The 12,446-nt window shown below is 37.8% G+C and overlaps 1 protein-coding gene across 4 annotated transcripts in view; it reads left to right on the forward strand.

The window, feature by feature from the left end:
• Positions 1–1,066: 1,066 nt before the first annotated feature.
• The window catches only part of XK-1 (xylulose kinase-1), a 69,925-nt gene continuing 58,545 nt past the window's right edge, over positions 1,067–12,446 (forward strand). The window contains exons 1-5 of one of the 4 annotated variants that reach the window (XM_077390318.1): positions 1,067–1,228; positions 3,501–3,736; positions 7,980–8,123; positions 8,248–8,500; positions 9,266–9,398. In XM_077390318.1, coding sequence (XP_077246433.1) covers positions 3,672–3,736; positions 7,980–8,123; positions 8,248–8,500; positions 9,266–9,398 — 595 coding nt within the window. In that variant the 5' untranslated portion in view covers positions 1,067–1,228; positions 3,501–3,671. Of the gene's footprint in view, positions 1,229–3,500; positions 3,737–7,296; positions 7,481–7,979; positions 8,124–8,247; positions 8,501–9,265; positions 9,399–12,446 lie in introns of those variants that run through there. The other 3 variants (XM_077390317.1, XM_077390316.1, XM_077390319.1) reach the window with 3 other exon arrangements.

The following is a 12,446-nucleotide window of genomic DNA, read 5'->3' on the forward strand; positions in this document are numbered from 1 at the left end:
GATTGTGCCCAAAAATATATAGGTGTCCAATATATGCAGTTTCTCTATTTATCATAGGGCTAAAATCATCCTATAAAAGCGATTTTTGGCATAGAATGTATGTAGGCTATAGCCCGTCAAATGGACATTTTGGATCATCTTATGGTGTAAGCGCACTTATGGTGTAAGCGCACTTTTTGAAGCATACTGGACTATATGACTTACACAGTTACACTATCATGTAATTGAAAACGTAGGGACAAAGTTATCATTTTGTCAATAAAAAATAGAGCTGGGGTATAATTGCTTAGAGCAAGTTTCCCAAGGCAAAGTGGCATGCTTTTATTGGGCCAAGTAGAGGGGGTGAAGGATCTTCCTCAGACCCGACCTGAGTGAAGTTTCGTTCCTACCGATCCCCAGCCCATCCCCCGCAATCTGCTTTGCTCAATCCGCTTATAAATTTTAGCATTGCTTAATATCCACCTATAAATTCATGAAAAATAATGTGAAAACAAGGAATACTAAATGAAGGGTGCTTTTGCAAAATCCATATGCAAGGGAGCTTCCATTGGATCCACGTCATCAAGGGCCTTCGTTATTCCATTAGGGCCCGTTTGGATACCTCCCATTTTGTATTTGGATTTGAAATTGAGTTTTGAATACAAATTGAATAAATCCGGCAGCTCATGTAGAGGGAGACCGAGAGGAAAGGGGTACTTCCTAGTGGAGGGGAGAGGTTGAGGATCAAAGAGGGTGAAGGAAACTACCAGATATGTGGATTTCCAATTTCTTATTTCTACAACATATTTAGAAATATGATTTTTTCATTGTCAGCTGCTGAATTAGAAATCCAAGAACTTGATCCGATCTAAATTACAATGCAAAAAGGGCTGCAAATGTGAGAAATCCAAATCAAAATCTTCTCGGCATCCAAATGGGCCATTACTTCTTTTCAGCGTGACTATAAATGTTTTTTGCGAGGGCGCCCTTCACTTTAGCATTCCTCTATAAAAAAACTCCTGTTTCAGGATTGTCCAAGGCATCCACAAAATTGTCATTTGGTTTTTTCCCCAATTTGCTATTAATATCTCTAGCAGACGGTGGTCACATTTCCACTGGTGCATGTCATATCCTCTCTACATTATATACTTCCGAGTTTTTAGAGAAGTGCACATAGATAGAGAGATGTTACCCCTGCTGCAGGCTCCTCTGTCACGGCGATTTCCTTGTTCTTCTCCAAACAAGCTCGGTAACTTCCTATTTCTAGTCTTCTTATTCGCTTTCCTTCGCTTCCCATTTTCTGTCTAAGATTTCGAATTCCTTTCCTCCACTCCATTTTCTTTATTCTTCTAATTTCTGTAACAAGGGGTTGAATGCAAATCTCCTTTGCATTTGGAATATAGAAGCCATATATCTTTCTTTTGGTTGGTTTGAAGTGAAAAATTAGAAATATCAGGGTGGCTTACATTTTATAGAAGGCAGGAAGTATAGGGGCAAAGTTTGATTATCAGTTTGTGTTCGATCCAATCGCATTTTGGGTATTGAGTGTGTGTGAACTTCATATAGAATGCCTGTTTTAGAGTGCAGATGTGTTACACATCCTAACTAAGCTTAGAAGAATAGGAAATGCCATATTTTATAGCTCTCAACTTCTACTGCGTATACTTTATTGGCAAAACACTTACAGTTAGACAAGTGGAATCATAAAATAGACAAAGTTGTGTGATATTGAGTTCCTAATCATGTACTTGGGCTGTCCTGTTTATATTTCATAGTTTCAAATATTTAATTATGCCCTGTTCTCACACTTTGAAATATTCAATCCATTTTCTGAGATAAATCTGTTAAAGTATTTTCAAAATAAAATGTTTTGAAAAAGGTTTTCTGAAGAAAATTTTATTTTATTTGTAAAGTGAGGTGCTTTTGAAAAGAGGTGAAAAGTGCTCTGTGGGAATAGCCCACGTTAGGAAGTTAAAAAATTGGAGAGGGGTATATAAAGCTTTTCCTATTCTCTTGCTTTGTTGCAAAATGGGTTTTCGCAAAGGGTGAACCTGTGGGACGGTGCAACACACCATCTGCTCATGCGCGGCATGGGCAGTAGGGTGCTAGTGGCGCACTTTGCACTTCGCTAGTACTGGATCGGGTTTGATTTGGTGCATCAGATCATGGTAATGGCTAGTGTCGGATTGTGTGCAATCTGAACTGTTGGATCGCGACCAGTCGTGTCCCAACAATCAGAAGCCGATCGTGCCTGATCCAAGCCGTGGGTTGACGATCGGTCGTGATCTAGCGGCTGTAGGGGAGGGCGGAGGTTTTACACAAATCAATAGTCACTCCAAAATTGATTTGGACCGTAGAATCGCGGATGAGCGCGATCTTTACCGTTAGATTTCAACCCGCTCCGGAAAGGTGCCCTGTACGGCTGTAATTCGAGCAGAAAGGTCACCAGAAGCTCTATAAATAAAGCAGAATACAACCATTTATAGAAGAATTCGAAATCCAGTTATGGAGACTTCCAAATTGAGAAATTCCAAAGCATTTCACCCTCTTGAAAGCCTTTTAAAATTTGTTCTTTACATCTTTTTAGAAGTTTTCTTCTAGTGCACCATTATTTTATAGAAGTAGGGTAACGACCCGGATTTTTAGATAACTCTAAACCCGGACCATTAACAAAAGACAACAATTTTTTTTCCCGGATAAATGCTATAAGCCTAATTACATATATAACTAATAAGTAACCGTCAAAATAAAATGTAAGTGTACCTCCAAATAATTCCGAGGACTTCTTTTAAATTTAAGAGAAATTTAAGTATCTAGACAAGTGATGCATTATGTAATTTATTGGTTATGTGTCTTATGAGGGTTCATCATCAATACTTTATTCAATTTAATCAACCTAACTACCCTTCATATTACGTACTCATCCTCACAATGAACCATTTCCATGATGTGAATCCTATGTGCTCCTTGCCTAGTTTTACCATCTCTCGACTTTTTTAGATAATAACCCTAGGGATGTAAAGCCTAAGCTCTGATACCAACTGTAACGACCCGGATTTTCAGAGAAACCAGAATCGGTACCAAGGACAGAAACTAAATGCATATAGGAGTTGCATTTAGTTTCTGTCCTTGGTAGCAATTCTGGTTTCTCTGAAAATCCATGTCGTTACAAATAGTCATTAGAGTCGCACATACTTCTTATCCAAAAGTGATTCGGGGTTTGTCCCCGTTTAGTGCAAAGTGTCGACTAGCATTTGGTGAAGAATTCACCGACTTTCATTGTATCTTCGAGATGAATTCATGGTTCCCCGAGCACACAATTGGTGGGGGCGAATATCGTCTTAAGGAAAGTGACTACGTGCCTTGAAGCATCTATTTTCATTTCTTTTTCACCACTACCACCATTCATTTTTTTTTCAACAAAATCGACATTTGATATGCTGAGTTCGTAAGCATGTAAATGGATCAGGTTTTGGTACAATTGATTTTGATTTTCTTTTTATTTAATTTCAACATTATAGGGTGCTCATTTTCAAGGAAACTGTATTCAAGATCTGGAAGCTGCAACTTTGGAAACACAATGAACATTGGCCGGGCTACCGCAAGTGGAATTGAATCTTGTTCAATTTCCGGTGAGCGAGATAGCAAATGGCTTTACCTTGGGATGGACTTTGGCACATCAGGAGCTCGATATGTTCTTATTGACAAGCATGGAATTATTCATGCTGAGGGAAAAAGAGAATATCCAAAGGCCACTGTAAGATAACTTCTTTAATAGACAGTTTGTGATGTCGGTAGTTTCTAGATTGTGTTTGTTTATCTTGGCACATATTTGCTTCATTATTGTCCTTAAATACACCTGCAACTTCATTAATCCGTTTAGCATTTTTTTATTTCTTTTGTCTTTCTATTTTCCCTGGCTGGTATTCTTCTCTGGTGGAGACCTTTTATCACTTCAGGGTGTAATATTTGATATGGTTACTTTGGGACAATAATTCGAGGTAAAATTCAGACCTATGCAATGATGTATTGAAGAGAATTGAAAGGGAAAACAGGGATTGTTTATAATTTGAAACGGCCTATGGATTGCCAGAGTTGTCTGGCAGTTGGAGCCATACTTAAGTTGATGCATTTTTTTTTCAGTATGATCTCATAGGTTAATCCATAAAAAGTTACAACTCAACCTGGATAGGACTATTGTAATTAATAGTTAGAGAACTTTATAGATCTAGCCAAAGCATTCTTTCCTCATACAATCGAGAAACTAAAAGATGGCCACTAAGTATATAAGAACTCTGATGATGTCTTCACAGCAATTAAAGTAATCTATAAGCATTTAGCACTCTCACCGCAGTTTAATTTGCGTAAAAGTCAATGACAATTTTCCATGATTAAACATGTGATAGTCCCTTGTCACACTAAAAAAGCAAGAGCAATTGATGTAGAAACAAAGGAAGCCTGCACTGGAGTACGGGTAAGAAAATAGGATTCCTCGTTGAGTTCCTTCTACCATTGATGTCTCCAAGTGTAGATCCTTCACAAACGCAAACGAGAGTTTAAATATCAAGTAATTGTTAAAACTAAAGATAGTCTAGTTAGATATACATATATAATTTGGTCTAATCCCCTTAACTTCTTTTTATGTTTATTTACATTAGTGGGAAGGGACCCACCATGGATGGCCCTAATGAACTGTGTAATTAATTAAATTTCATCGTAGGATGTGGAACGTAGGGTTGGAATTCAACCTCCATGTATTCACTTTACTCTCTCTCTCTCTCTCTCTCTCCTCTCTCTCCTATTCTATCTTTTTCTCTTCTGCTTCTCTTTACCTTCTTCCTTGTAGTTCTTGCTTTTATTCCATACAATTTGTCTGAAGTTGCTTTATTAGATAGACATTGTATCATAGCAAAGTTGATCAAGATCCAAAAGAGGTATGGTCACCAATTTGAAACCCTAACCCTCCATTCATTCAATACACAAGGAACAAAAAATAACTTCCACGAAAAAAGGGATGGAGTGAGGACACTTGCCTTCCAAAACTGAAGATGGCATATGGTTAATGATTGTTAGATGATTTTTCACTAATACTTATGCATAAAAGAGGATTCAATAGTTAACTGATAGAATTTTGAGTGCAAACTGCGGCATACACTACACTCCAAGAGGTTTCCTTTATGAATTATACCAACCGATCTTTAATCATCACACAGTTGGTGTGGATGTTCCAGCAAAACTTCATTCCCAATGTTCAACCCAGAGCTCTTGAAACAAATTTCTCATCTACAAATGTCAAAATCAGACATTGGGTTGGTGATCAAGATGGGGTGTTTTCTTACTATTTGAAAGAATGATCCTTTCTGATCGAAGAAATTTCTGTAATGTCTAAACAAATGAGGAAACCTACTATTTACGGTGATTTCCTGCCGGTTTGACTCTGGGTCGATGACAGTTGGAGGGCAGGAACTTCTGAAATAAAGTCACTCATTTATTGACAATTTTTGGTGCACTGTTTGAAGGTACACTGCAACATATGATGGTTGTACTCAAGTCGCAAATTTATCTCTGATATTAAATTGGCCTATTCAAACATAATTCATGGGACTGCCAATTTATAGATATATGAACATAAAAGTAACGCAACACATTAATACATGAGCATAGTACATTAATAACTGACATACATAATATATTTCCCTTTTAATAAAGGGTATAACTAACACATAATTTGTTTTAGGCTTTTGAAAAAAACATGTTGGATTGGTTAGATTAGTTGTCATGTTCAAAGCTAATATGAACTTTTATAGCCTTTGCACTCAGAAGAAGCATTGACTAGTCACATTTCACGAAGACATGTTTACGTGAACATGAAAAAGTTTTATGCCCACTCTTTTAATTAATGTATTGAAACTAGGTGATTCGACTTGGAACTTGGCCTAGTCACCTGGTTTTGTCATGTAAGTTTATCACATAACAAAGTCAGCAAGGTTTTAAGAACTCGTTAAGAGTAAGACTGCACATGAAACTCGAGCCCACCTGGTTTTATCTTACGAGCTTATCACATAAAATCGTGGCAAGATTTTTAGAAGACATCAAAATTTACATGGGTTGAATTGTAAATGATCCGAAAAGCCTATATATATATATATATATATATATATATATATATATATATATATATATATAGGAAAAGGAGTGTGCGGTCGACCGCACCAAGCTTAGGTGCGGTCGAGGGCCCCAAACTCATGTGGGCCAACTTTGTTAGGATGATCCAAAGCAATCATTTGAAAGGCCCTTACATAGATGGGGTATGTACAAAAATTCAGCTCCATAGGATCATCCTAACCCATCCAAAAGTGGAGGGCAAAATAAACAGACACCGTTTGCCACAGATATGCCCATTTTTGCCCTCCACTTTTGGAGGGGTTAGGATGATCCAATGGACTTGATTTTTTGTACACACCCTATCTATGATGAGGCCTTGCAAATGAATGGTTTTGATCAGCACAAAAAATGTGGGACCCATGTGTTTGGGCCCTCGACCGCACCTAAGCTTAGGTGCGGTCGACCGCACAATCTTATTCCTATATATATATTCTTACCCCCTAGTCATCATATTCTTCTACACTCCACCTTCCTTTCTCCTTTCTTCTCCTTCTACTAGGTTATATTGGTAAACTGAAGCTATCCAATAAGAGATGAGAGACCCAAATCATATGTAGTTTTTATGAGCTATCTTCCTTATGATTTTCCCTTGGTAAAGTTGCTAACTCTTTTTAACAAACCCTTTCTAAATATAATATGTATGGAGAGTTGTGATCTTTAAAAATAGGGATTTCTTAAAATTTTCTAAACAAAATAGGAAAAGGAAGCTTATAAATTCCTCTAACTTTCCCAATCCCATTGTGTAAATATTGTCCGGTTCTGGGTCTCTACCCTCCCGGGTTTTGTTTTCCAGCAGTACTAACCGTGCCCAACCCACTCCTCAGGTCCTACCCCTTGGAGATGCTGAAAATGCGTCTACACAGGGAGAGGGAAATCGACATATATAGCCCAACAACTTTTCCTTTCCGATGTGGGATCTCACAATCCACCTTGGGGCCAGCGTCCTCGCTGGCACACTGTACTGGAGGGAGCTCCCGCTCTGATACCATTCTGTCATACCCCAATCCCATTGTGTAAATAATGTCCGGTTCTGGGTCTCTACGCTCCCCGATTGTGTTTTCCCGAAGCACTAACTGTGCCCAAATGGAAGCAACTTTTTAGATACAGAGATGATGATGTTTCTTTTTCAATTTATATAAAAGGTCAAGTTACTTTTTTCTACAATAGGGCGAGACAATACCTTTCATCAAGGCATGATGGGAGCTGATTTTTCACTGCCTCTTTTGACCTGCTCAACTCATCCAAGTCTATGATTGACTTGGCCTATTCTATTCAGAATTGCTATGGTGGAGTTTCACTTCGAGTTTGAGTTTTTAAACAGTTCTTTTAATTGCAGGTTGATCCAGTGAAGCTTACATTCAGATTCTTCCTGAAAGTAAAAGATAAAATTTAGATTTGGGCATTCTCTTCAATTTTTAGTTTTCTATTTCAAGTGGAACAGTTTACTAACTTATTTTAATTTTGATAGAACAGTTTACAGTAAATCTTAAGATAGAAGCTGAAATGCTGATACTTATAAGTTTGTGTTACTTTGATTTCATTTCATTGTCCAGTAGAGGACATGAGCATGGATAAGAGCTCATACCCAGATTATCAGTCCTTTGAAATGGCCTGTCTGTGAAAATTCTTTATCAACTATTCTCAATAGAAGTTGTGAATTTGCTGCACAAAGTTTGTTCTGTGAAATCTCTCTTGTTTGTCAGTCCCCATGATGCATTTTATTGATTTTGTTTGAATTACTGTTCTATTTCTATTTTCTTTTTATTTTTTCCATTTGACGTTGTTCTGTTCCATGTCAATGTCTAAAACTCAGAAACTCTTATTTTGTTATCTAGACAGGTTGGAAATGAAATAAATTGGGAAAGATCCTGGAGAGAAACACTTTTCTTGCTACTTGAGGATCTGCCTGTGAGTCTTCTTCCACATGTTTCTTCCATATCTGTAGATGGGACTTCTGCAACAACCCTTATAATTGACAGGTTTATAGCTAATATTTAGAAGACATTACCGTCCAAATCTAGCTACATGGAGGATTTGTCATTTCTCCTTTTATTACACATGGGTACGTTTTCTGAATTGGGTATTTAAATATTCTAATTGCAGTGCCACAGGAGAGCTCTTATGTAGACCGTTTCTCTATAATGAAAGTTGCCCTGATTCTTTAGCCATGGTCAAATCCATTGCTCCTGAAAACCATACAGTGTGCTCCAGTTCATCTACTCTTTGCAAGCTCATTTCATGGTGGAATTCTCGCGATTCACACAAACAGTCTGCCGTGTTGCTTCATCAAGCAGATTGGCTGCTGTGGATTCTTCACGGGAAGCTTGGAGTGTCTGACTACAACAATGCTTTGAAGGTATTGTCTAATTTTTTCAATGCTTCATTGTGTTTTCTATTATTTTCGTAAATTTATATATGTAGTAAGAGATCTTTCTAGTCATTGAGAGGCTGGCACTATGGGACAGAAATCTCATTTAATCCCAACATTTCATTCCTCGGGCTTAGGTTATTGATGGACAGTTAACTTAAGCACTTTGTCATTGGTTATATGCACATAAAGATGCATTACATAGGAGTAAGTTAATCATAGATGTTGACCAAGTAACTTTTCAGAACCTAAGGGGCCGTTTGGATACGCGGATTTTAGAATCTTGGATTTCCTCAAAATCCTGGATGGGAGATGAGAGAAGAAGGAGATTGTCCATTGTTTTCTGATTTCTCGCCCTTCTTCCGTCTTGCGAGAGAGTAGGAGATCGTCCCGTGTTTCCAGGTTTTAAAAATATCAGGATGGGGGAGAGATTTCTAAAACCTGGATTTCTTACTTAAAATCCAGGATAATGGATTGTAAAATCCAGAATTTTACAATGCTTTCAAATTAAAACCTGGATTCTAAAATCCATGTGTCGAAACAGCCCTTAAGTGTGATTTTTTGGAGCAGAAATTGTAATACTTATTAAAGAGATTCTTTCTTAAATCCATTCCTTTTTCCTTTTTTTCAACATATTTATTAAAGAGATTCATCCTTAAGACCCTATGATTTGACATCAGTACATAGTCAGAATTACTCCTCAAGGCTCTCTATATCTGAGAAAAAATTGATTTCTTTCTGTACTCATTACAGGTTGGATATGATCCCGAGGCAGATTCTTATCCATCTTGGTTGCTTTCTCAGTCATTTTCGAAACTATTACCCTCTGTCAAAGCACCTGGAACTTCAATTGGTTTAGTAAAAGAGGATATCAGAGTGAAATATGGTTAGTTTGGTTTCTATCTGCTGGAAGGCCATTCAACTCCTAATGTGCCGATATATTGTTCTAGTTGATTAATATTATTGAATAATATTACTATGCAAGCTATTTGTTTTTTATTTTTATGGAAGACTATCTACTGGTGGTGTATGACTCCATTCATTGTGGCTAGAAATAATCACATATGAAATAATCTATATTTATTTTTTTGTAGGAATTGCCACCAAAAATGAAAAAAATTGTATCTGAATTCTTGAAGGACTACCTGTAGTATATCTAGCTGTAATGTGAAATATACGATTTACTTGACTAAGGATGTTTGGCACTTGGCAGTTGGCTTATCACAGTCATTTGTTTTCGTTAGTTATCAATGCCATTGCTTCATCAAAGTATGCACTATTATGCAAAGTTGATATTCTTATCATCTTTGGTAGTTTGATCTAATTATCATGTCTTATTTGGTAAGCACATTCTAGTTGCGTGTGCATGGATGAATAATGAATACAATGTTTAACATACCTTGCTTAATGACTTAATCTGACAAACTCAAGTGAGAACACTATGACTTATATATGATCTGTCTTGAGATTAATTATTATGATATCTTTTATTAGAAGTTTATAATGTTTTCTGTTGGAAGGCAATGCTGATTCCATCATCCTTCTTAGTGCTCACTTTTCATTCTGATTTCTTCCTAAGTTCCTATTTCCGCAGATTGGGTTTACACCATATCTCTCTCTTGTCTGTGGCTTCTTAAATTTAGGAGCAACATTGAAACGGTAGGCACACAGAGTTCCTCGCTCATCTTATATAGTCCTAGTTTACGTTTATTTATAATTTTTTGGACACGACCACTTATTTTTTGTTTTTTTTCGAATGTGTAGCGTGCTTATTTTTGTAACTATTGGCAATTATTTGTCATGTTTCAAATTGTCTGTTTTACATGAAAATTTATTAAATATATCCTATATAAATGCATAAGATGAGTGTAAAATCCCTAAGAGGGATATCTTTCGCTATCTTGGTTCAATTCTACATAAAGGAGAGATTGAAGAGGATGTTAACCATAGAATAAGACCATGTTGGTTGAAGTGGAAGCTCGCCGCAGGAGTTCAATTGCGACCATAAAATCCCTACCAAGTTGAAGGGAAAGTTTGGGCCAGCAAGAAACAGCATGTGCATAAGATGAGTATAGCGGAAATGCGAATGCTTCGATGGATGTGCGGCCACACAAGGTTAGATAGAGTTAAAAATGAAGACATTCGTAAAAAGGTGGGGGTGGCACCAATTGAGGAGAAGATGAGAGAGCACCGCTTAAGATGGTTTGGACATATCCAACGTAGGCCTTTGAATGCTCCAGTGAGAAGAAGTGACCCGTGCCAAGTTGATAGAGTAAAAAGAGGTAGGGGCAGACCGAAAACGGCTTGGGGAGAAACAATGAGGAAAGACTTGATGGCTAGGAACATAACAGAGAACATGGCCTTGAATAGGAGAGAATGGAAGAAAATGATCCACGTAGACGAACCCAACTAGGGCCAGGATTAGACTTAGTCAATTTGAGCCAGGTAGATTCCTTTCACCTTCTTCATGAAATTTTTCTAAAGGATTCATTTAGCTGACCCCAACTAGTTTGGGACAAAGGCTTTGTTGAGTTGAGTGTCCTATATAAATGCATCTGTTCCCTCCTTTTAGGTTTCAAGTCTATGCTTTAACATTTTTAGTTTAGCACCTTGGAAAGTTAAGAGAAGGGAGATGCACTCATGGGCATTCTCCTCTCCTAGCTTGCTTGTTTCTTCATAGGGAGACCAAGCTTTGCACATTCACATCACTTCGAGCTGCCTATTTCTCTTTACACATCCACATTGACGATTTGGTACTACATGCAACATTGGCACAGGCCCGTATCCGAGGTTAAATAACAAGACTGTGGTTGAACCCAGACCAAACTAGATCCAGGTGTATCGTCAGTGGATGCGTGGAAGGATTCGTGCATACCCCCAGGTGCATGCAACTGGATGACTCTCTGAGTGTAGTACTCACATCCCCTGGTTCTTTTTTATACGGCATTCAAAACTAAGTGCTCAAATGTTGGAACAATTAGAACCAGAGAACGGGAACCATAATGGGGAGAGGAAATAAACCAAGCTAGTAGCTACCTTTAGAGTACCATTCATAGTTTTAAAACTCCTCCACGTCATTGTGGACTCCCCTGAGCCGGCTCCCTTTTTCCTTGGCCGTTTTCCACGTTTTGCCCTACAGAGTCAATAAAAATTCCTTTGACTCTCCCACCCGAGTACTCGACCGCGTCGTGCCGAGCCACTAGAATTTTCTTCGGCTGCGCTCCGCGCCGCATCCGTGTTTTGAAACACTGGTACCATCCAATAGCTTCAAGTTGAAATCAGTGGAGAAAGACTGATCGAGGTCGAGCCATCCAATTGTACAAGTCTTCTTCTACCGATTGATGATTGAAGTACTACAATGATCGAAGAGTGTAGGTGACTAAACCAGTCCATCTTAATCAGATCAATCTAGCCAAATTTTAAGACTAGCTACCTGTTTTACTCTTTCTCTTATATATACAAATCTGATTTGCTTTTCTCTTAGTTACATATATAACTTTTTGGTTCTTCCCTTCTCTTTTATAACTGTTAACCCTTTGGTTCTCTCAATTCTCATCCTATAAGGAATACCTATCTTAAGAAGGTTTTCCTTGATCAATTTTCTTTAAAGGAAGGTTTACCTTAGTAATTCTCACTGCAGGATCCAAATGTTGATCTCATTGTCTTGCTCTTTCATTGTTCATCCTCTAATCAGGTCTAACGACAAATACATGTTTTATTTCAGACACTTACAACTCTCGCTTCACGGGCAACCTTAAGGAGACTTAGTGCTCCATCTCAGATAGGTATTGCCAACCTAATCTCATATAGACAGATCAGAATTCATCAGACCTTGAGGCCTGCTGACTCTATTGACCAGTTCAAATAGCAGTTCACTTCTAGAACTGAAATCAATTATCAATGTCACCTGATCTGACTTCATAAGAGGTCTCAC

This window comes from Tasmannia lanceolata, unplaced genomic scaffold, assembly GCF_043159265.1.
Source record: "Tasmannia lanceolata isolate RefF3 unplaced genomic scaffold, GAP_Taslan_0.1 ptg000011l, whole genome shotgun sequence".
In the NCBI taxonomy this organism is placed as follows: Eukaryota; Viridiplantae; Streptophyta; class Magnoliopsida; order Canellales; family Winteraceae; genus Tasmannia; species Tasmannia lanceolata.